The sequence below is a fragment of the Neodiprion fabricii genome, chromosome 6, assembly GCF_021155785.1.
Source record: "Neodiprion fabricii isolate iyNeoFabr1 chromosome 6, iyNeoFabr1.1, whole genome shotgun sequence".
Classification (NCBI taxonomy): Eukaryota; Metazoa; Arthropoda; class Insecta; order Hymenoptera; family Diprionidae; genus Neodiprion; species Neodiprion fabricii.
In genome coordinates this window covers 10,553,069-10,575,046 of record NC_060244.1, presented here as the reverse complement: position 1 = coordinate 10,575,046, position 21,978 = coordinate 10,553,069, and the positions used below count along the sequence as shown (strand labels likewise).

General features: G+C 45.4%; 1 protein-coding gene across 5 annotated transcripts in view; it reads right to left on the bottom strand.

Annotated features, from left to right (window-relative positions):
- The window catches only part of LOC124185413 (zinc finger protein 853-like), a 64,307-nt gene extending 50,969 nt beyond the window's left edge, over positions 1-13,338 (bottom strand). For all 5 annotated transcript variants that reach the window (XM_046576171.1, XM_046576173.1, XM_046576174.1 and 2 more), the window contains exons 1-2: positions 10,373-13,338; positions 8,560-8,643 (exon numbers count right to left, since the gene is read on the bottom strand). In XM_046576171.1, coding sequence (XP_046432127.1) covers positions 8,560-8,643; positions 10,373-11,617 — 1,329 coding nt within the window. In that variant the 5' untranslated portion in view covers positions 11,618-13,338. The remainder of the gene's footprint in view (positions 1-8,559; positions 8,644-10,372) is intronic.
- Between the last annotated feature and the right edge of the window lie 8,640 nt (positions 13,339-21,978).

The window sequence follows — 21,978 nt, the reverse complement described above, 5'->3', positions numbered from 1 at the left end:
CGGGTCTACGAGAAACGCGGCAAGACAATCGGTGAGTCATTGAACCTCAAAAAAGGAGAAATGAAACTTCCGTAACGTAACACCGATCAGCAGGAACGACGAATGAACGTTCCCAGAAAATTGATAAGAGATGACCGATTTGTTGCGTAAAAAAACGTTCAAAGACTGACAAAATTTCGGGGAAAATTCGCGACCGAGCGCTTTTGGCGCGCCCTTTTATGAGAAAGCTTTGCGAGGATCACGGCTGGTTGTATGTACAAGTAGGTAGGTAAGAACGTCGTGTACCTACTTCGACAGCAGGCATGCGGAGTGAGAAAGAGAGAGGCGGAGGATGAAGATAGATGCAGAAACAGAGAGACGGGGGTCTACCAAGTGCAGCATGCTGCAGTTTTAAGCGGCGTCTTCGTTTCGGCAGCAGCGTTCTTGCGCCAGTTTGGGATAGGTCGGGGTACTTTTATATTTAACCGGCCTCGCCTCTTAACTCGCTTTGCGCTTTTTCGCGCAAACTTTTTTTTTCCCCGTCTCAATCCGGCTCTCTTCAGGTTTTCGTCTTTTTTCTTACTACATATTTTACTTTTTACCCATGTATCCGCGTATCCCGAACGAGCGGCTCTTGTAACGTTACACGTACCCATACATGCGGTATTATCGCATCTTTACAAAAACCGCGCACGTAATTATTCGAGTATGAAAACGCAAGCATGCGAATGTAACGGATAATAAGATAATAAGTAATAAGATCCCCGAAGTGCGGGACGATCTGAAAAATTGTAAATTGTAAACCCCGTGTCATTCGCACCGTGCGTACTGATATCACTTATGAATCGGATGTCTCTACGTGGAGAAGTCGCGATTTCGGGGACGACAAGCGTTTCTGAAAGGTATACTGACGTAAGGCCGATAGATAACTGCCAAGTGACAAGCGTCGCAGGACCAATTCGAATTGTGACAGATAAATTGTGAGTCTTCTAATTGTTTGGTTCGTAAAAACTGCATCGAAGTATTGAAAACGCGGTAAAAGTCATTTAAGTGTTGCGTATTTATCACTGTTATAAGATACAAGCGATTTATTAGAGGTTAGCTAAGGTTGAATCTCTGTTATGGAATACAAATTGTTAATACTGTTATTTTTTTTTTTTTATAGCTCATCTATCGTGAAGCAATTCTTACCTTATGTATACGGAAATAGTTCGAAGCGTTTATTGATCACAGTATTTATGTAAATATATCTAGGTATATTATTTATACTATACGTTAGGTTGAAAAAATCACAAAATATGGCACACTGTTGGGGTCCATTGTCCGACACTTGAGAGACTAACTTTTTGTTTTTTTTATTTTTATCTTATTTTATTTATTTTGTATTTGATTATTTATTCAATTTGATCTGTTTCGTATTTTTATTCTTTTGTTTTACTCGAAATACACTTCTGACAGAATCTGTAGACGCGTGATAGTGACTATTGGCAACGCGGTAGACGAAGAAGTTGACAAAATGAAAAAGAAAAAACAAATGAATTTTTTTCATGGAACAAGAAGTGGAAAAATTTGTTCATATGTCAAGGCAAATATGCGTATACTCTGGTGAGTAATGCCATGTCTACATCACGTGACTTTGATGGTGACGATAATGATGACGATGATGATGATGATGGTGACGATGACGACAACGACAATGATATAAAGAAAATTCTACGAGCAGCGATATAACACCATCTTGTAATTGTTCAACAGTAACATATATACGTGATAATACAATCAGAGATGAGAAGAAAAAAGCAAACTATTATTTTCTCTCTAATCGCAGTGGAAAATATATTTTTGACAATTATGTACCTTACAGAAATCTGTCATCACGCCGTTCGGTAAGTCAAGTGTGGATGGAAAGAGTCTGAATTTTTTTTTTGAAATTTTTTTTTTTTTTTTTTTGAAATACAAACGAGATAAAAAAAATTTTTTTTGTGAAGATCAGGTGAGAGAAAATTGTTTATTGGTTATTCTCTGGGAAAATTTGGAAAAAATTGAAAAAAAAAAAATGTTTATTCAATTAATTATTTATTTAAATGTTTCTTTAATAATCGGTTGAATGTATTTTTCCTCTTTCAAAAGGTATGAAGAAATTTAAAACGAACGTTATGAAAAAAAAAAAAAAAAATACAACTCGATTGCGAAAAGTTAGCGTTTTTTGGTCAATTCTTTCTCCCGCGGAATAGAGAATTTTACGTATCGAAGGATGAAAATGTTGGAAATGCGAGTAAAAAAGTGAAATCGGTCGTGACAATAAAAAACTGCCCGGCGTCTTCTGCCGCGCGGTACGATCGTCTCTCTTCTATACGTGATTCCCGAGCGGCGAATTTTTAAGCGCGTAAACTTTTGAGTCGAAAGACGAATGCGTAAACGCGTGTTATAGTAGAAGTTAGGTTGCGGCGGCTGCGTGCGCAACTTCTGTTAAGAGTCTTTCTGTATAAAATGCTCGGCCCCGGAGAATTGCCTTGTGCCTTGTGTATCGAGCCTGGGCTCTGTGCAACCGCGTCCTCGATCCTCATTGGCCGAGGATCACGGAGTGGGGGATCTGGCGCGAAGGTCTGAAGGTAGACGGCTGAGAGAAGAGATGGGAAACTTGAGGAGAGGAGGGGGTCCAGGATGATGGAAGGTTGAGGTTGTCGGAGGTTAAGGAGCCCGCGTCGCGACGCCCGTCGAGATACAACTCGGCTCGCGCGTCGAGGAGTCTGCCCTCGTCGTTCTTCTTGCAAGAATTTCAAACCCTCCCTTCCGCCCGCCACGAAACTCGGCGGAGGCATCAGAGAACAGTTTTCGATAGAATCGAAGGGAACACCGAAACGGAGGTTCAGAGTTTCAATTACGATACCTCGGTGCACGTTCCTTCTCAATTCTTCGACCGCGCTGTATCCCTGACCCACGTTTCGAACCCGATTGCTGACTAACAATGAGAACGCAACAGAGGAGGGGGGGGGGGGGGGGGAGAAAGCGCGCGAAAATCGAAGCAACGCTGATGACATATTTGCGCGGGAAAATTGTTTAACCTCTTATTGAACTCGTGTGCGTAAATAGTTAGAAGGTGTAGGATTAAAATTTCCTGTCCCATTATCCGTGTCTGCTGTATATAATACCTGGGCATAATTTGAGCTAGGAAATTTTTCCAACTACGTCGGGTTGGGAATAAAAACCGTTAAGATTGCGTACGTATGGTAAAACGAGAATTTTAGATACAAACAGAAAAATCGGAAGAAAGTAAAAGAAATGATGACGACTTTTAATTTTGTTGCATCTATGAAATGCTATAAAATTAGCTTACGCGAAAAAGGGTTGGGATTAAATGAAAATCTTAAATTAAGGAAAAAGAGACGAAACAGTGTGGGCAAATAAGAACGTATAGAAATTGAAAAAAACGGGGACACGCGTCGACGGCGTAAAAATAATTACGTCTGGCGGTGCAACGAATGCATCGAGGATAAAGAACTGCACGCGTATATAGGCTTCATCGCAGCGGTCAGTCTCCTCCGATTGGTTATTTTTATCATTCCTCTTTCTCCCTCTCTCTTTCTCCTTCGCTCCCGTCGTCACGATGTCTGTCTCCCTCGGTTCCCCCGTAGGAGCTCTCTTTTTATACCCCTCACCGCCGATCGAGTGCTGCAATTTTCTCTTATTTTTACGCACGCTGCCGCACGTTCCGTGACCCAGATTCGGAATCAGCTTTATTTTTTCCCCCCCTCCACCTCCTCCCCCCAGCCCTCTCCTCGTCAAGAGAGAGAGAGAGAGAGAGAGAGAGAAAAAGAAAGAATTCTTTTTATCTCGCGGTCGTCGTGGTCGTCGTCGTCAGGGTCTCTCGCCTCGTTCTCGCACAGCCGTCGTCCTTCGCTGTCGGCGCCCCGACCTACGACTACGTCGAAGAGGAGGCGGCGAATCGCCCGCGAAATCAGCCCGGACGTCGGGAGGCTCGTAAGGAGCATAATCGCGGACCGTAGACGCGGCGCTGCGCGGAGGGCCGCAACGGCCATGCGCGTCTCACGAGGGAGGCCAGAGGCGATACGGTGCACATCAGCCCCTCTTTCCCTCCCGCCCCCCCCCCCCCCCCCCCCCCGCCATACCCCCCGCCCGCCCTCCTCTCATTCTTTTTGCAAGGACCGAGGCAAAACTCGGCAGTTTTGCTCTTCGATTTTCAAACTTATATTTAGAAGGGCAACGATCTTTTAGCCGGCTCGGAGGCTGTGGCTGCGGCTGCCGCACCATGGCGACCTGCAGCCCCGGCCCACCGAGGTTCTGCCGATCGGCCCAGAACGAGGAAACTAGTACTTCAGCGCTGAAATCCACTCCCGCTTCGACAATATTCGAAGAGCGAGGAAAATCGACCGAGCGGCTGTCAAACGGCGGCGGGGAGGAAACGCGGAATAAAGAAACATGCCGAAATCGGTAGGAGCTCGTCGCGGTAACGGCGAGGATTGAAAGAAAAATTTTTTTTGTTTCCGAAAACGCGTCCAATTTCATCAAATTGCGGCCTGCAGCGAGGTTCGCGTATGTGACGGCATCAAGTTCGGCTTACAGCATGCAGAATTGCAATCTTATCGCGTATATAGGCGGAGGAGTGCAGTGTGCCGGACGCGGGCGACGCTCTGGGCCGCGAGCAGAGTCAACGAACGATAAAAAAAGGAAAGAAAAAAAAGAGAAATACAGAGAGAGAGAGAGAGAGAGAGGTGAAATGAAATAAAGAAGTGCACCATCGCCATCGCGATCCACACATCCAGCGGCCGACTGCAGGCTCGCACAAAGAATCATATGCACCCGGGTTGGCGGGGAAAGACGTATCGCACGCGTGTGTGAGAGCAGCACGTAAGAAAGTATCTCGAGTGTTGGGGTAGGTCGTCGCTGGGCGAAACCGGAGACGCCTCCGAGCACGCGGGATCTTTTGCGGAAAAATAGTTGGCGAGTTTGCGCGCGGTGTAAGATGCCCGATTTGCGAGTCCTTTGACCCCGCGCGGCACGTGACCGAAAGTCGAAATCGGAAGCTCGTGGATTTTCAGACGGTGTAGATTGGAAAGAACCTCGCGAATGCTGCAGGCACGTATTTATACATATGAGTACGCGTGTTACGTATTTATAGGCGGGTCCGGAAACCCTTGCGCTTGCTGTTACACCGCGCGTTCAATCGTTGCGGGTTATTATATCAGCGCATCCGTTATTAATATCCTGGACGATGCAAATGAAAAAAAGAAACGATACAACTTTCATTGCGTAATCCGTGCGCGCTTTGTACGTGAAAATATGTGAATTTCATGGAGTCGTAGGCAAATTCACTGTGTTGTGAGTATGCGAATCCCCAAAATCAAAACACGCAGAACAGTCTTTACAGCGTAAAAGTTTAGTCTCGTAACGATTGATACTTCGATAAATATGGCAAAGTTAACTTCCATTGATGGCGAACCTAAAGCTTGGATCTGTGATCCCGTTTCATTATCGATTTCGAGATAATTTTTCTAGTTTTATCAAATTATCAATTGGAACAAATTCTTGTTCCTTCTCTTTTTGTGTTAATTTACAAGAAAAATCTAATATCCGATAAATCATCGGATCGAAGAGCGCGAAAAGTTGCGTACCTTACATATCGTGCGAGTAAGTCGGTATACCTCATGCAGAAATCGTGAAATATTAATTATCAACCCTGATATGTAGGTTAATTTAAGGGCAACGTAACATTTGTTGAAAACAATTTAGCACGGTGGGTTGAGGCGATTCGGATGAATGTTTTGAAGTGGAATACCCGGTGTTATTATGTACGATCATGCGATCCGAAAATCATAGAAAATTACTGAAAACCGAGTAAACTTCGGCCCGCATAGAAGGGGTTAAGAAATTATAATTTCGTTCGCAGGAATAAGGGTGTAACGGCCGAGCGGCACGGAAACCGTTCCGATCTCATGCCCGTTGGGGGGATGAAACAAAAGACGACGGTGCTAGGACCGTTATTTAAATTAGAGAATAGGAAGAATGAGAAGAAGAAGAAAATCCTCGGCTAGAAAAAACTCTGTACGACGCGGCGAACGGCTACGTGAGAAGTATTATTATTCAGTCGGTGAGTATTGGGGTTGAGACAATAACCACGTATCCAATTTGCATCTGGAGAACGAGTCTACCGTGTCCTTAATTTTTTTCCTCCCTCCTCCCCCCCCCCCCCTCTTTCCTACCAATCTTCCTCGCTTATTCTCATCCCAATTTTTTTCATCCGGATTCCGAAACCTGTTTCCACACTCCGCGATCCGATTCCCTTCCGGGGCGAAGAACAACGGCTTGAGAAAAAGCATGCGAATCTCCGTCCCTCCCTTCGTAGTCCTTTTTTAATTGCCGTGTGTCTAAACGGGATGGGTTAACGGTGGTTGGCGCTCGTTCACATGTAAGCACCCTTATATCGCGCCTATGTACGGGTCGTTGTTTGTACAACCGTGTACCGGCTCACACTTGCATCGGAAAAAAATTGATTTGAATAGCTGAGGCTTTAGCAGCAGAAGGGTGGAGCGCGTCGAGAGGTGGCGAAATAATTAAAATTTAATTTATAAAAAAAGAGTCCCTCGATCGGCAAAAAACAGAGTCTATGTGAAAACGACGAAGGGGTCGGAACCATGAATGCGAAAAATATTTGGATTGGGTCAAGTCGAGTTTTTTCTTCCGCTCGTCATTTTCCCTTTGTTTCTATTTCTCGTCTTACTTTCTCCGCTGTTCCCACGTTTTTTACGCGGCACGAAGCAGCCGCGAAACAGTTTCGCCGACTACAGTGGCAGCGCGACCATTTTCTATCGATTTGAGGGTTTCCGATTGGGCACGCTTTCGACGAAGCCCCTCCGTAAAATATCTTGAAAAATTGCTCGCCCGGAAGGAGGGTGCCAAATATTACGTTGCCACACCCGGAGGGTCGGTCTCAAATCGGCTCAAAGAATATATGTCACATCCTCGTTTCGGCAGGGAAATACAAGAATTTGACAGTTTGAAAGGCAGGGATACAGGATGGTGCGGGGTGGCAGGGTGGAGCGAAAGGGGTGGAAATGAAAATTGGTTTTTAAAACTGCGCGGAGAATGATGAAAGAATCGTCAAACGTTAACGCATGGCGCCGAGTCGAGAAGGGGGGTTTCATTTAAGTAACGCTGAGATTGTAACTTCGCAATAAATTCTTCTTCGTCGGTATTTTTCCCATTTTCGCAAAAGTTTTCCAACCGCTATGGCTTTTAAGGGAGAGTGCAAAACGGGCGGATACCTTCGTTACCCGAGTATACATTCACTCGGCAGGAGTCGCGCGGCGGTATAAAGAATAAAAGTAAACCGCAAAAACAAAGAACCGCCTTGGCTACTTAACGAAACAAATTGTTGCTTCACGGAGAGGCGAATTTAAAAGTTTTCTTCGAGAAGTTACCCCGCGCCGCCTCGTTTCTTTCACCGTAACACAATTCCACGCTCGTTAGACGTACTTTCTTTAAAACTCATGCAAGCTTCCCGCCTGCATCATTCCTGTTTTGCGAAAAGTTGGAGCATCGTCTGAACGACGAAATTCGGGTCGATTCCGCGCACGACTGACACTCTCGGGATTCAATCAGTCCCGAATTTTCCCCCGAACGGTATCATACGCATGGTTTAATACCGCGGTCAGCGAAAACGGTCGCGGGTTGGGAGCTGCGCCGAAAATCGAACCAGCTGATCGGATGATCGGTTTGATAGGAGTCCCAGGAGCTGGGCGCGAAAATGAATTTGTTAATACCAGCGCACCGTTGGCTCAACCTCGGGGTCTCCGAGAACATGGGAGCCGATACTGTCGAGTTGCACATTCGTAGCATCGATGATGGGTAAGAGGGGGCTGGGCTCTACGATCATCAGCCGATGACGGAGAGACACGCGTCGCAGATGCGGGGACAACAATTTTCACAGACACGTGCATACGTTCATAAACAAATGTCAAGTGTGTGTATAGAAAAATGCAAGACAAATACAAATCTATAGTATATGATGGTTTACCTACACTTTGATGTTTGAGAATTATTATTGCGTCGGCATGCTTTAAGTGCGTTTTGGCGTGAACGGCAAAGCTAACAATTTATAAGTCTACACAACTTAAAAGGATTTTGCAGCGATGCTAAGCATATACATATAATCATATATATATATAAGTCGTAAGATAATCCTAAGACGAGAATATCCAGTCTAGAAAAAGAAAAAACAGGGAAACAGGTTCCTAGCTTTACGTTATATATATACACATATATAACAATGACATTTACATTAATATTAACGAATATACGTGCAGAGTGATGTCAGTACAAGAGATGAATAAAACTGCAATGAAAATCAAAGAGAGCGAGATATGGATAGAGATGGAGAGATCAACAATCGGACGGTGAAAAATCAATGGGAAAATATTCAGAAACAAAAAAACAAGTGAAATTCATTCAAATCTTCTCGCTGCTCAGAGGTAGCAGAATAAAAAAAAAAAAGACAATTAAAAAATCAGAAGACAATGAATGACAAACAGGCGGTGCACCGAGTTGGACATTTCAACTCACTCGCTGCATGTAGGACAAGCATTCCTCCAGAGAGATGTTCGCCATACCACCGATACCTCCTAGGCCAGCTGCAGAGGCGCGGGACTGTTGAGGAAGAGGATCGTGTTAGTCAGGATTTGCGGCGCGGATACGAATTTGTATCAATCGTGACGTATTCAACCGATTGGGTTTGCATTCAGCCCGGCGTACGGTCGAAAGGCTGGGCTGTTGGCGACGGACCCGTTCATTTAGCGTGAAGGGCAATTTTGCGAGAAGAAAATTGCGGTTGCAAAGTTTTCAGTCAATAGTCGAGAAAGTGTTGAACCCATGACGCGGCAGAGACTAATGGAGTTAGGGAGACACGGATGGTCTGAATTGAAAGAGCCATCTTCATCTACGCGTGTGCTTGTGTAGGCGCGATTCGATATTCCGTTCGACGATAATTTCGCGACCTTGATATCGTGCTCGCGAGATGAAAATACCGATACGCGAGTCGATGTTTGATTTGGATTAGTTATCGATGAACAGTGCCTGGAGTTATATTACTCGCGCGTAATTGAACCAACGTGTTGAATTAGTACTTCGATTCGATGAAGATGGGAGTGAAAAAAAAAAAAAAACACAACACAATTTGTAGTCGAGCTTGTGTACAATTGGCTCTCGAAGCTTGCAGTACCTGCCTACTGCGCGAGAAAATAGCCGAGCAATGAAAAGGTTCGATAAAAAGAAGACAAAGAGTCGGATCCGACGCTGCGCAAAGTGGTAAAAGTTTTGACATCTTCTGTCTAGAAGTAATATTGACTGTCGTACGCCTACGGCCGTGTCACTGATGCGTTTATTCGCACCTTTTTTCACCTCGACACTTGTCATTGAACGTTTTTCAATTAATGCTCATCTTATCTGTACCTATATATTCGCATTACTTGTTCTGCAGAGCTTTGGATAATAATTTGAAGAACAAATGACGAAAACAAGCGATGTTGTATACTACACCGATAAAAACCAGGCACGTTCGCATAACCACGGAAAAGTTGTATTTTTCAGTAAAAGCCGAAAGAATTCCGATTTTACCGATATTTTGACGCGTGAAATGTGTTTATTAGGAGACTGGTTTTGATTGACAAAAAGGTTGAAATATATTCCAGTTGAAATATCACACGTGCAATTGAAATTCCATGAGCATGATAAAATTGAGTAAATCTGTTACAAAGCTCAACCAGTTTAAACGCGTTTCCGTGAACGAGATACAAGAGTAGATCTACCCGGGTGATTCGCGCGTATAAATTCAGGTTGTGTAATTTCTTTTATTCCATTTTGTTCAATTTTTTTTTCTTCCCATTCTCGAAACGAGCGCGATAAAACCGTGCGATAAATACCGTTCGATATTTTCTTGAGATGTGTACCAGGCGCGTTATGCGTATGGCATTATCTGTATTGCGCGGGTCAAGAACCCCAGGAGACGTATCTGCATCCATCCCTATCTGTGTGTGCCTACGATCCGGGATACGTGTGAGTTTGGCACGAAAGTGTGTCCGTGTATGCGGGGTGTCGGTGTGAATGTGGTACGGTAAGTCAGCGGACAAGGCAGCAAGAGTGTGCGCGAACCGTGTAGTCAGCACGCTATATGTTATATCCAGCTCGGTACAGTCTCGAGTTCCATCGCAAACCTGAGACGTTTTGAAACCTACAGGTTGGAGAGCTGCAGGATACACACCGACGCTGCGCGGACAAGTATGCAAAGGGGATCTAGTTTTGGTGGGTTTACTTTGACGCGAGAGGCGCCGGGTCTTCGAAAACGGTTTCGTAGGTATTCGGATTCCCGAGGAATACTCACCTGGAACTCGTTAACCAGCTTTTCGGCGAGAGTCACGTCGTGGCTGTCCTGACTCGCCGCCCCCGGACTCAGCATGGAGTTCTGATTCTGCTGCTGTTGTTGTTGCTGCTGTTGCTGCTGCTGTTGTTGCTGCTGTTGTTGGTTGACCATTCCCATCCCGGCGAGGGTGCCGTTCTGGCCCATTGTTCCGGTCATGTTTTGAGCTTGCTGAAGATTCTGACCGAGGTTTTGCTCCTGCTGTTGCTGTTGTTGCTGTTGCTGCTGCTGTTGCTGCTGCTGAATGTTCTGTGTCAGGTTCTGAGCTTGCTGCTGAAGCGATTGCTGGGTTAGATTCTGTCCCAAATTCTGCGACAGGTTTTGCGCCTGCTGCTGAAGGCTTTGCGACAAATTTTGCGCCTGGTTTTGAATGTTCTGCTGTAACGTTTGCGCGTCGAATTTCATCTGACTCAAGTTCTGTGGCTGGTTGAGCAGCTGCTGCTGTTGCTGCGGCGACAAACTCGGCGTCAGATTATGGGCCAAATTTTGCTGCAGCGTCTGGCTAAGGTTTTGCTGCATGTTCTGGGTGAGTGCCTGCGTCAAAGCCTGTCCAAGATTCGCGTTGAGCACCTGAGCCGGGCTCTGGGTTTGCGACATGCTCTGCTGCTGGGCCTGCTGCGAAAGGTTGTGCAGGTTCTGGGCGATGCTGTTGGTGTTCATCGCCGTGTGATCTACGCTCTGAGACGGCGAAGGAGTCGTCGGTGCCTGAGGCGACGTTTGGTGCTGATTCAACGGCGTGTTTTGTTGACTTGACTGCTGGTGAGCCATCGCTGTCATTTGGTGTTGCTGCTGCAGGGACTGCACCGTGTTTTGGGTCATACCCGTCACTGGGTTCTGCTGTACCTGCGCGGAGTTTGATTGTTGCTGCTGGCCGATCGGACTGTGCATCGAGTTTTGTTGCTGGACAGTCTGTTGCTGAGCGTTCTGTGACTGGGATCCATGGTGCTGCTGTTGCTGCTGCTGGTGTTGCTGGTGTTGCTGCTGTTGCTGCTGATGCTGCTGCTGCTGCTGCTGAGCCATGGGACTGTGCTGGATGGGACTTTGTCCGATCGGACTGTGCTGAAGGCCGAAGCCGTGCTGAAGGCTCGGGGAATGCTGAGGCGGGCCTCTTTGGGGCTGGTGCCAGTAGTCGGACATCTTGAAGACGTGTTGCCTTAGCGCGTGGAGGTTGGCCGCTGCTACGGATACAGCCGACGCCTGAACTTCCATGGGTTCCGGTTTCGGCTCCGGCGAACTGCTGAAACTGTCCTCCTCGTCCTCGTCCTCCTCGTCTCGCGAGCCTATTTCCTTCTTGGAGATGACCTCCTTCAGCTCTTCGTCCTCTTCTTCCTTAAGGCTGTCCCATCCCTCCCCGCCGCCACCCCCGTCGCTGCCTCCGCCGCCGCCAACGCCGCCGCCTCCGCCTCCGCCGCCACCGGCTAACCGACCCCCCGAATCGCCAGAGTGATGGTTTCCGGCGTGCTGTTGATGGTCCGGACTCTGTCCAGCTAGGACGAAGTTGTTCGCGGATTGCGACTGGGCGCGCAGGTCCAGTGCCGTCGCGTCCGAAATTTTGAGGCCTTCGCGCGAAGCCCGTGCTATCCCCTTGCGGCGCAGCTTGCCCGCTTTTTGTCAACGCTTCCGATAAGCACCAGCTCGATCTCGACTTCAGTACGGTCTCGATCGGAAGACTTGTCAGGGAGCGTATTACACTTCAGTTTCTCAGCTCGCCGGTGGTGCAGATTGCTATTACCGCGCGAGGCGGTTCAGGTTTTTCTTTAAAATCTTTCCGAGGTTACTGCTGCGCGTCTCGGCAGTTACGCTTACGTTGGCTACCGGTGCAGGTTGATCCTTTCCCAACGCGGACGTTTCTGGATTTTTCGATCATGTATCGTTCGGCCCTTTCGAACTGTTCGCCTCTTATCTTACTTTAATAATAGAAGAGTTTGATCGAGTTCTGCGATTAATTATTATTACGTATATATGTATATACATGTATATATACACGGTGTCGGCTGAAATCCGGCTTGTTATTCCGACGCTATTATTATACCTTTTCGCACCGATTATTCTTTAGCCGAAGATCGCCGATCGTCTTAATGACTATATTCCTTTTCCTCTTCTTTATCCTCCTTTTATCTACTTAACAGCTAGTACACTTATGTTCAGGTTAGTTTCAGGATTGCCCAGCCCGGACGGTGTAGACGAAGCGTTGATTATCCAGACAGATGGTGCCTCTCGCTCTGATCGCAGTATTAAAAATCCGCTGCAAGTCTGTGTCCCGGTTGCCCTGAGTAGCCCTGTGATTTTTTTGACCGGGAGGCGAACTTGGGGGATTTTATTTAAAGCGAAATTATTTTATCAGGAGATAGAAATCTTTCTCTCCTTATCGCGAATTTATTTCTCCGTATAATCGTATGAGATATTATCAATTTCTGCCTCTTTCTCTGTCTGCGAGATAATGGGAAACGCCTCGTAATGCGACTCTATGTTTTTTCCCTTTAAATTATTTAATAATTATTAATTATCGTGTCGAATATCTCAATATATCCTGACATTAATAATTACTTTTTATTATCGTTTAGTAGGTTTTATAAATATTGCACTTAGGTACACTCGTTTTTTGAACACACTGAAATATACGTAATATATATGGTAGAGCAAAGTTGATCCGCAATCTCTTTTAGAACGGATAAGAATTCTTCCAATGATGATCTCTGACAAATTTTTGTTTTCTTTTAAGTGTTTCCTTTTCTTTTTTTTTCTTGTTTTTAATCTCCAAATTTCTTCGTAAATCTTTCCTTTCGCTTGTGTTTTTAATTTTTTTCCTGTAGCTTTAGCTTTATCTTAATTATTGTTTTTATTTTTATTGTGATTATTAGTCGAATATCTTCTTCTTTTGGTTAGCACTTTGTCGTCTCTGATCGCGCTACGCTCCCCTCTACTCTTCTTCTGTACGTATTTCTAATACTGAGACTGCGCCTTGTGTCCTCTTCTCCTTGTATACCTTCGATTCTGCTTCTTGTCCTTCGTCTCTGTCTTATTTTCTTCTCCTCTGCGGGATTCTCTCGCTGCAATTCGTCTCCCGCTCGCAGCTGCAATTCATAAAGAAAGAAAAACCAATAGTTATCAATCTGATATTCTTCAAGTTGTAAGAAATTCATAACTATATAGTAGGTATCGAAAGAAAATATTATTCTAATTCTCAAACGTCACGTATGTCCAAATTATAAGATTGGAAAAATTCATGCCATTTCTTGAGGCGTAAAATAATTCTTGGCAATTGATCTTCCTTCATATTTTGAAATTTTTAGTACAAGCTTCACTCCCGTGCGAATAAAGTTAAGCGATACATTAAAGTTGCATAATATACGTCTGAAGCACTTTTTGATTCGAACAAAAACACGAACTTCACTGATCGTCAATTATTTATGCGGAGAATATTTTCCGTGGCAAGAAAACAACGAAACGAACAAACTGATATATATATATATATATAAGATTTGACGAAGTAATTCCGTAGCTGAAAAACTTTCACTTATTTTTTTTTTTTTTCATGAGTGTAGAACAGTGAGATTTATACCATTAGTATTTAAAACGTTTATTATAAATGCGTCGAGGAAAAATATTGGTTAAACTTATTTTACTGAAATTCTGGAATCGACGTAATCCATTCGAATTTTCACCTACGAAATTGTAAAAAACTGAAGAGAGAACAGAAACCACTAAGCTGGAGGGCGATCGAGCAACTGTCGGAATTGTCAAGAATTCGAATCAACGACGAAAAGTTAGAGTAAACGAAACGAAATGTTGATATCGAGACGATCCTTCGCCGTCGCGACGCTTGGCGCCGTCCGCGTTGAGCCGCAAAGTCAACGAATTAAGTATACATAAATGAAAAACTGAAGAGAATAAATAAATATAATCTTAAAAACTAGGAAAGGAATGAATTCATGAAAACACAAAATAGAAACAACAACAACAAAAAATACACTCACATGCTTTTAACGAATAGTTTATTTGTCGAAAATCATAAATCGGGTTGACAGGTGTGGGAAAACACGTACAAAAACATAAATTATATACAAGACACATTCTCGCGACGGCAAAATTTATCATAACAGTAATTTTTAAGTTTCAATTCGATTTTAATTCTGCTTAACGAAAAAAACAAATGATTAAAAATTCTTTTCACGAATGTTCATAGTCCTTGATAGAAATTTCGAATTATATTCCGTGATATGTATACATATATATATATAAATACTTATGTATCGCATATATCAAAAACACTATTACATTTATTAATTGACTTTTACACAAACGTTTTCTCTGTCTCACAATGCGTTATATTCACGGCGCACAGTTTATTTTTACACTCAATAAAAAGTGTTGTTCCGTTTTAATGTCTGTTAAAAAATTATGGTTGGTGAAAATATATCGGTGTTAGCGTGATAGTAATTGAATGAGTAGGATCTTCGAATCGACTTGAAAATAATATTTTGACATTTGTTTTACTGGATATCGTCACTTGCAGCGTTAATTTACTTGACAGCGTCAATGTTCGGCATATTCGTTGTAAAACATTGCAAACTATCTGAAATGGAGTGGAAGAGTTCAAATTTCAATTGCTGTTGACACTGACAAAGCACTTCCGAATTGTGTTGTAAAGTAGTTTTGGCATATTTCTCAAACTGAAACGCTTCCTAATAATTTTACTATTTCGATCTAAAACATCAATATCAAACTGAGTAAATAAAGGTGTAAGCCTTATACTTTCAATTGTATTATACGTAACGAAAAATCACACTCGTTTTTCGTTTTTTTTTTTTTTTTTTTTGCACAAAGTTTTATCCGTATATCAATACTTTGATAGACATGGTATTTCCGCGGAGAAAAAATTTTAGTGGAGCACTAACAGCAATTTATTTGTATTATATGTATTGTCTTGGTTATTATTCTATTTGTAATTTTTTTTTCTTTATTTTTCGTTTTGTTTGTTTTTTATTCACACAACATCACCAAGGCACTTTATTACGTTACTGCCCGTTGTTGTTGTCTTATCGAGGTTTTAGTGAACAATCGTCAACCGATAACGTAACAACAAAATTCTCTACACGTAACATGTATACAATTATTAAATGCGAAAATCATATTTTAAACAACACTGAACTGAGGATGACGACGAAGAAAATAAAGGTCCAGGCTTCGACGTGGGAGATGAGGAGGAAGTGAATGCAAAGAAAAAAAAAAAAGAAATGAAAAAAAAAGAGGGTAAATCGAGTTTCTCTCAACGGGACAACGTGAACGTGACACGTCGACGCCGGGGGTCAGCGTAGAGTCCGGTTGCTTACTGTGGACTGAATCCAGGGAACGTGTTCAGATTTAGGGGTTGGCTCTATCAGACACGGTGGAGACCGTTATGCAACTGGGTAGGTTTCAGGGTAGGACGAGCTAAGATGCTTTCCGAAAAAGAGTCCTTCCGTGTTCAAGTCCTTGACGCGGAGGAACCGAACTGACTCAGGTCTGTGGCTCGCGACAAATGCTAAGTCGTTCTCCGTTGCCGGTGGTAGATCGCGTCTCAGACCGCGTGCGTCTGACTAAAGCCACCCCCCGAGCCTTAAAGAACCCGGCGAGTAGGGGCGTTGTCTTAGGTGGCGGGCGCCGGACGAACTTCTGCTACCTTTCCGAGCGTCCCTCGCGATTTACGGGCGATAAAAAATCCCGACTCAAATTCCGAGCACCTGGGTCGCTCGGTAATTCAACCCCGTTCATTTTCATCCCCGTATATCCTCCCTCGCTCAAAAAATACACCGTACAGATATCAAAAACTGAGCCGGTTTTGGACAGGAGTTTCTAGTCCACCCCTCTTTTCCTTTTCTCCCACCACGTCTCGGCGCGCGCCCCTCAAGGTGGGGGCGCTCGAGGGAACAGGGATGGCTTGAGCCTCGGTGGTAGGGGAACGTCTAAGGGGTGTCGTAGACGCGGCAAAGAGTGGGGTGAGCCGAGCGAAGGAGGGTTGTAAGAATCGACGCTGCTTTTATCCCTCCGTTCTGCGTGTTGCTATACTTACTACTTTCCTTCCACTTTGTCCATTCTTTATTTCACCCCGTAGAACCTAATCTCGTTTATCTCTTTGTGCTCGCTTCTTTGCCATATTTCTTTTTCTCTTCAATTTTTAATCCAGCACTGTTCACCAAATGTCTTTTCTTTGCAGTCAACCTGACGCGCTCGGTACCCAATTTTGTTTCGTACTGAAAAATTGTCCGATCTCCGCACGAACTCCTTTCAAAGCTGTCGATTTCTCGTCTCTTTAGCTTCATCCGTTCCACTGGAATTCTTTCGCAAAAAAATTATTCGAAAAACTACGACTAAATACAAAAATCGCGTAAGCTGTGAAGAAATGACATATGCATCATTTTCATCACCACCCCGTTTTGCAAAGTAACCGCGTGTCGTTGTTTTAGTTTCTTGAGAATCACCCGCGTACCTACTTGACAGAATTAGTTACACATCGCGCGCACTGAGCGAACGCCTTATTCATTAAGGTGAGCCACGTGTGTTCTCGCGACGAACTTAAAAAGTCGACTGAGAGAAAAATCGTAGAGGGGGCTAAGCGTGGGTACGCTCGTACAGAGCGAGTATAAGGGGGCGTTATAGTCGTGGGGTACAGAAAGTGAATTAAAAACAGGGAGAGCTGGGCATAAAAATGGCCTCCGTCTATAACGCGCGTTACGTGCGGTGTATATATCGTACATGCAGCAGCGTCATGGTGGGCAACATATGCGTGACTGACACGAGGGGGGCTGATGACCCACCGCATGACCGTTGTCCTACCAAAAAGTTTGGGCCATCGTTACGCTGCCTCCCGATTACGCGTCGATGAACGAGCCGAGGCTGATCGATCGATCCTGCGAGGAGTGCGTGTACGCACTGATCCAAGGTGTACGAGGCACGGGGTTGACCCATCACCGGAGCCGATGGTCATCTTGGACGAGAAAACTAAATCCTCCCGAGACGAGGAAACGAACCCCCTACTATTCGTTTCCACATCTCCGACACCCCCTCCTCGTCCACCCCCACCTCGGCCGCACACCGGCAGCAAACCGTTTCCAACCCCTGCGAGAAATTCGCCCCTCTGTTCCTTTTTCTAACGTGGCAACATCTCCCCTCCCCTCCCTCGCGGGAAGCAGAGCGAATATCCCCACCACGATAGCGTCTCTCCCCACCAGTAACCCGTTTCCCTCCCTGATACGGCAACCCCTGCACGCAAGGCTAGTTTGTTTTTTCGCTCTTCTTCTTTTTTTCCACGTGTCTGCCACGTGTGTAGAGACGAGCCTGCACGGCGACGTCGGCGAGGGAGAAGTGCGCGATGTTCTCGCACCTTTCGGCCACCGCGATCCGGGGAAAGTCGGTGAGTTTCGTTACTTTTGCCATTGGATAGACCGCGAAGGTCGAGATAGCATCAGGGACAGATCCGGCTGATTCTTTTCTCCTCCTTTCACCCGACGTGGGAGTAGCCCCGTTCGGGGAAGAAAAAAATTGGCCAATGAACGGACGGAAAAATGCGGCCAGGGGCTGGATTCTTTTTCTCCGGACAACGACTCAGGGGTGGGCGCCGCAAGGTGGGACCAATCGCTGCAGGGGGTAGAGCCCGCCTGACAAGAATCAACAGCTCCGTCAGTTCGAGGCTTTCGCCGTTTCTCTGACGTCGAGATTTCTCGTTTCTTTCATATTCGACGGTCAAAGTCATCCCTCCATTAGTAAAAATTGGCAAGAACCACGGGTGGGTGCAGAGTTCTGCTGTACCGACAAAATTTTCATCACGGGATGAAAGTGATGACTAAAAAAAGAGAAGAAAAAAAACTTGACCAACCCACAGATTTTTGGGATCACCTTTTTGAACAGGTGGGACAATCGTGAGAAAGCGTCGATCCGAATCGTTCGGTGTTAACGGATATAACGGAGAGAGGTAAAACTGCGGGGATGAGTACACTTTAAGGAACCGGGTCGTGTACCCATGTACTGCATATATCTGTGAATCGAAACCACTTTAAATAACAAATGAACGTGGGTAAGTGAAACAGGTGAGGATCGAGCCAGCCGAGCAATGTACGCCGGGAAGAACTTGTATTGTGGGTGGTTGGGTTCCGATCACGATCACGATCGGCAGCTGGACTTAACGGACGAAGTAAAAGACGGTGGAGGAGGCGGCGTTGCACGAGTCGTTTCACGACGTAACTTGTTATACGCGTCTGTACGCGCTCGGGGTTCAACACACCCACGCGATTCGAACGAAACCGTGGCACAAAGCGATATAGGTGCAGCGGTATACTCGTAAAAAGAAAGATCTCTTGTCGAGATTAACAGGCATAGGAAGACATTTGTCTTGGCGGTGGTGCGGCCGGCATGGGAGATATTGTCATTTTTATGGCGCCCTAATAGAGGGTGGTCGCAACCTTGATACTTAAACTGAAATAAAACAAGATACTCCCTGTTTTTACTCCGATCTCCTTCGATTCTCTTACGCGCCGAGAACCCTCGAATCACCGTCAACGACCATCGAGCTCCTAAAAATTATTCGATTCATCATTCGAACGAGAGGACTCTGTGGCGCTGACGGAACATCGCGTGGGCGCTTCGAACGATCGTTAACACCTGCACCAATGCAGCTGACAATGAGAGCGGGAATGCAAATATTGTATATTCAAATCTGGACAAGAGATTTCGCGGTAAAGTACAGATTTTTCAATCAAACATTTGCGACTGGAAAAATCGAAGTCAGTGGGCAACGCCGATCGGAGTAAATCGATTTGCTTTCGACGACGCTGTCTATTTGTGAAGTCAACGTAGAAAAAATTTCTGGCATATTTGAACATTTTTTTATTGCGATAATTTTTTTTACCGTGAAAAAAGTAAATCCAATCCAGCTGTAACACCCGATTTGAAAATTTGACATCACACGCCTCGCCGTCTGTAGATTCGCTTTCCGTGTGGTTGTCAGATTGGATGATAAAACCCTGCGAGATGTTTCGCCCCGGTTAATTGAACGGGGCTGATTCGAGGACGTCGACAACCCTGCCCTGTTCTAAGGTGACGTCTGGTGGCAAGACTGGGAACCGAGTAAGGGGTTGAAGCATCGCGGGTTCTTGTCCGGGCTAAATCTACCGAGTTATTCGAGAGTGAGAGAGAGGGTCGAGGGATAAATAGCGGGAAATATTCGAGGATAATAAAACTAAAGTGCACGGCGCGTTGGGATCGGTATATCGTCGAGCGTTGTTTAAACTGCGCTAGAAATTGTATGAATTAAGAATTATCCAGCTGTGGTCTGTAGGATGAAATGAGTGCTGCGTCCGGCGGGCATTACGCAATGAAAGAAACAAATGAACCTTAATAGAAAAACCGCTCGCGCTAGAAAAACCGCCTTCGTACAGCTGCTTTAAAAAGTCAACTCATCGTGCGAGGGAAATAATAATCATCGGTGCAACGTGCTGCACAGTCGATTGCCCTGCAGAAGGTCGTTGATGAGTTTATACGAACCTCTGTCGCTGCGTTCTTCCTGCTCAGCGCAATAGGATCAGGGATTAGGTGCCATGAATGAGGAGCGTTTCAACGTCGGAGACAACCGAGGGAAAAGATTTACCGGAATGACTCGAAGCATCCGCGACTCCCAACGTTCCAGTATCGGACAGTTTCGGTAGGAGAATCGGAATCCGGGAGCACTGTAGGATTACGAAGATGAGCCACGTGACGCGTGTCGCGAAAAATACTTTGATACCGTCATTTTTCCGGACTGTACGAACCGTATTATATCCGCGCCGCAGCAGCTCGGCTCGCGTGCTTGTGTCAATAGAAGCCAATCTAAGTACATATGCACACATGCTGCACTATTGCGCGTATGATGCAACCCGGCGAGTACAACCGTCCAGTACGTAAGTGTTACCATGCACGGTTGCATCATATACGCGTGCAATAATCCATATCTTGTCGCGTAGCGCGAACCGCAAGCTAGCCGCTTCAAAGCATTGATTCAGAGGATCGTTTTTTCAACCAGACACAAGTAAATTTTGACCCATATTTATCGTTTGATCGAAATATCGTGAGGACGTTTTTCACGGTTACAAACTACCTCGGCTGGAGATAAGATAAGAGTCGACCATCGGCGAGTTCAGGATCAAGGTACCATTTTCGAGCGGACGGCTATTCTCCGATTATAATCGATAAAGCGATGGATGATTTTGAGAAGAAATTTGATTCTAGGCGACATTTTACAACGGGTCTATTTTCCATAAGCTGTCTGTAACGCCAGGAGGGCGAAGGTCACTGACCCTCTGCACATGCGGAGGAATTTCGCTCAATTCTACGGGGGGTTCGAAATCTGGGCGGTACCTACAGCAAATCACGTTATACTGTCAACTAAGCCAAGTTTCGTCCACTTCGGTGTTGAATGTTTCACCACCAAATCCGTAGCAGTTATTTGGTAGAGTTGTGATTGTCAGGTGTATCGTGGTCGATTTTTAATTCTCACGTCGAAAGATTTACGGTAAGTTTTGAAAAGTGCGTAGAGAAAAGATGGTAGACGAGCCAAATTGCAAACCAAAGTGAAAACAAAGCTGACGTACGTTGCGGAGAAGGACAATTTTGAAGAATAAAGAGAGATGTTCAAATTCGGAATCCTTCCTGTTTGAAAGTTGCAGTCCGTTATATCTGTGTTACCGAGGTCCTGCAGGGATAAAACCTATTCGCTCGTTCTGTCGCATCCCTCCGTTCGCACGGCTCTAGAATATTTTCCAACCAATAAGCGAAGGATTTTGAAACGATAAAACTTTCATTGGACACCGTTTCGCGATGCGTGAAAGTTGATGAAACAATAGCAGCAGTTTCAGCGCGGACCTTTCGGAGTGAGCGGATATTGTTATGCGGAAATGTTAAATTAATTATCGAAGCATCCGGCGTTTCGGCGCAGGCGATGCTGCCGGACGGAGCGAGCGGGGCTCCGGCGAAACGGACATTTTTGTCCCCGTGAAATTTTACAAAATCATCGAACGGTCATCGGAGAGTCGAAAATGTCCGGGCCAGGGTGAGGCGGTAATCGGGGTGGCTGCAGCGGCGCCGGTCTCCCATTGGCCGGTCCAGGGGTTGCCTGCTGCAGTCATCGATTCACGCAGTCATTGGCTGACTCTGGCCAGCGGCCATTTTGAATGACTCCGGGATCAATACGCGCTGTGCCGAAAAAATCCACTGGCGCAAGGCTGACGGGGAAACGGGGGTTCGGATCGGCCGAGAGTCGTGGGGGGCGGAGAGACAGTCATCGAAAGGAAAAAAATACCCTTCGTGCGTTATTGGCTGCGCCAGGGCGACACACACGAAAACGCGCACACAAACCCGCGGGGCGTGGATGCGAGACACCCGCATGGAACCCTGCGTGTATGCCTTGCATAAATATATTTCACCGCTGCGGATTCCGCGCGTACGTGTGGCCAGCCAGACGCCGATACACCGACCGAAATTGGAAATGGCCTCCGGTTTCGTCATTTTCGGAAAGGGTTCAAATTTTATTCCCTCTCCCCCGGATGAAAATTGAAAATTGT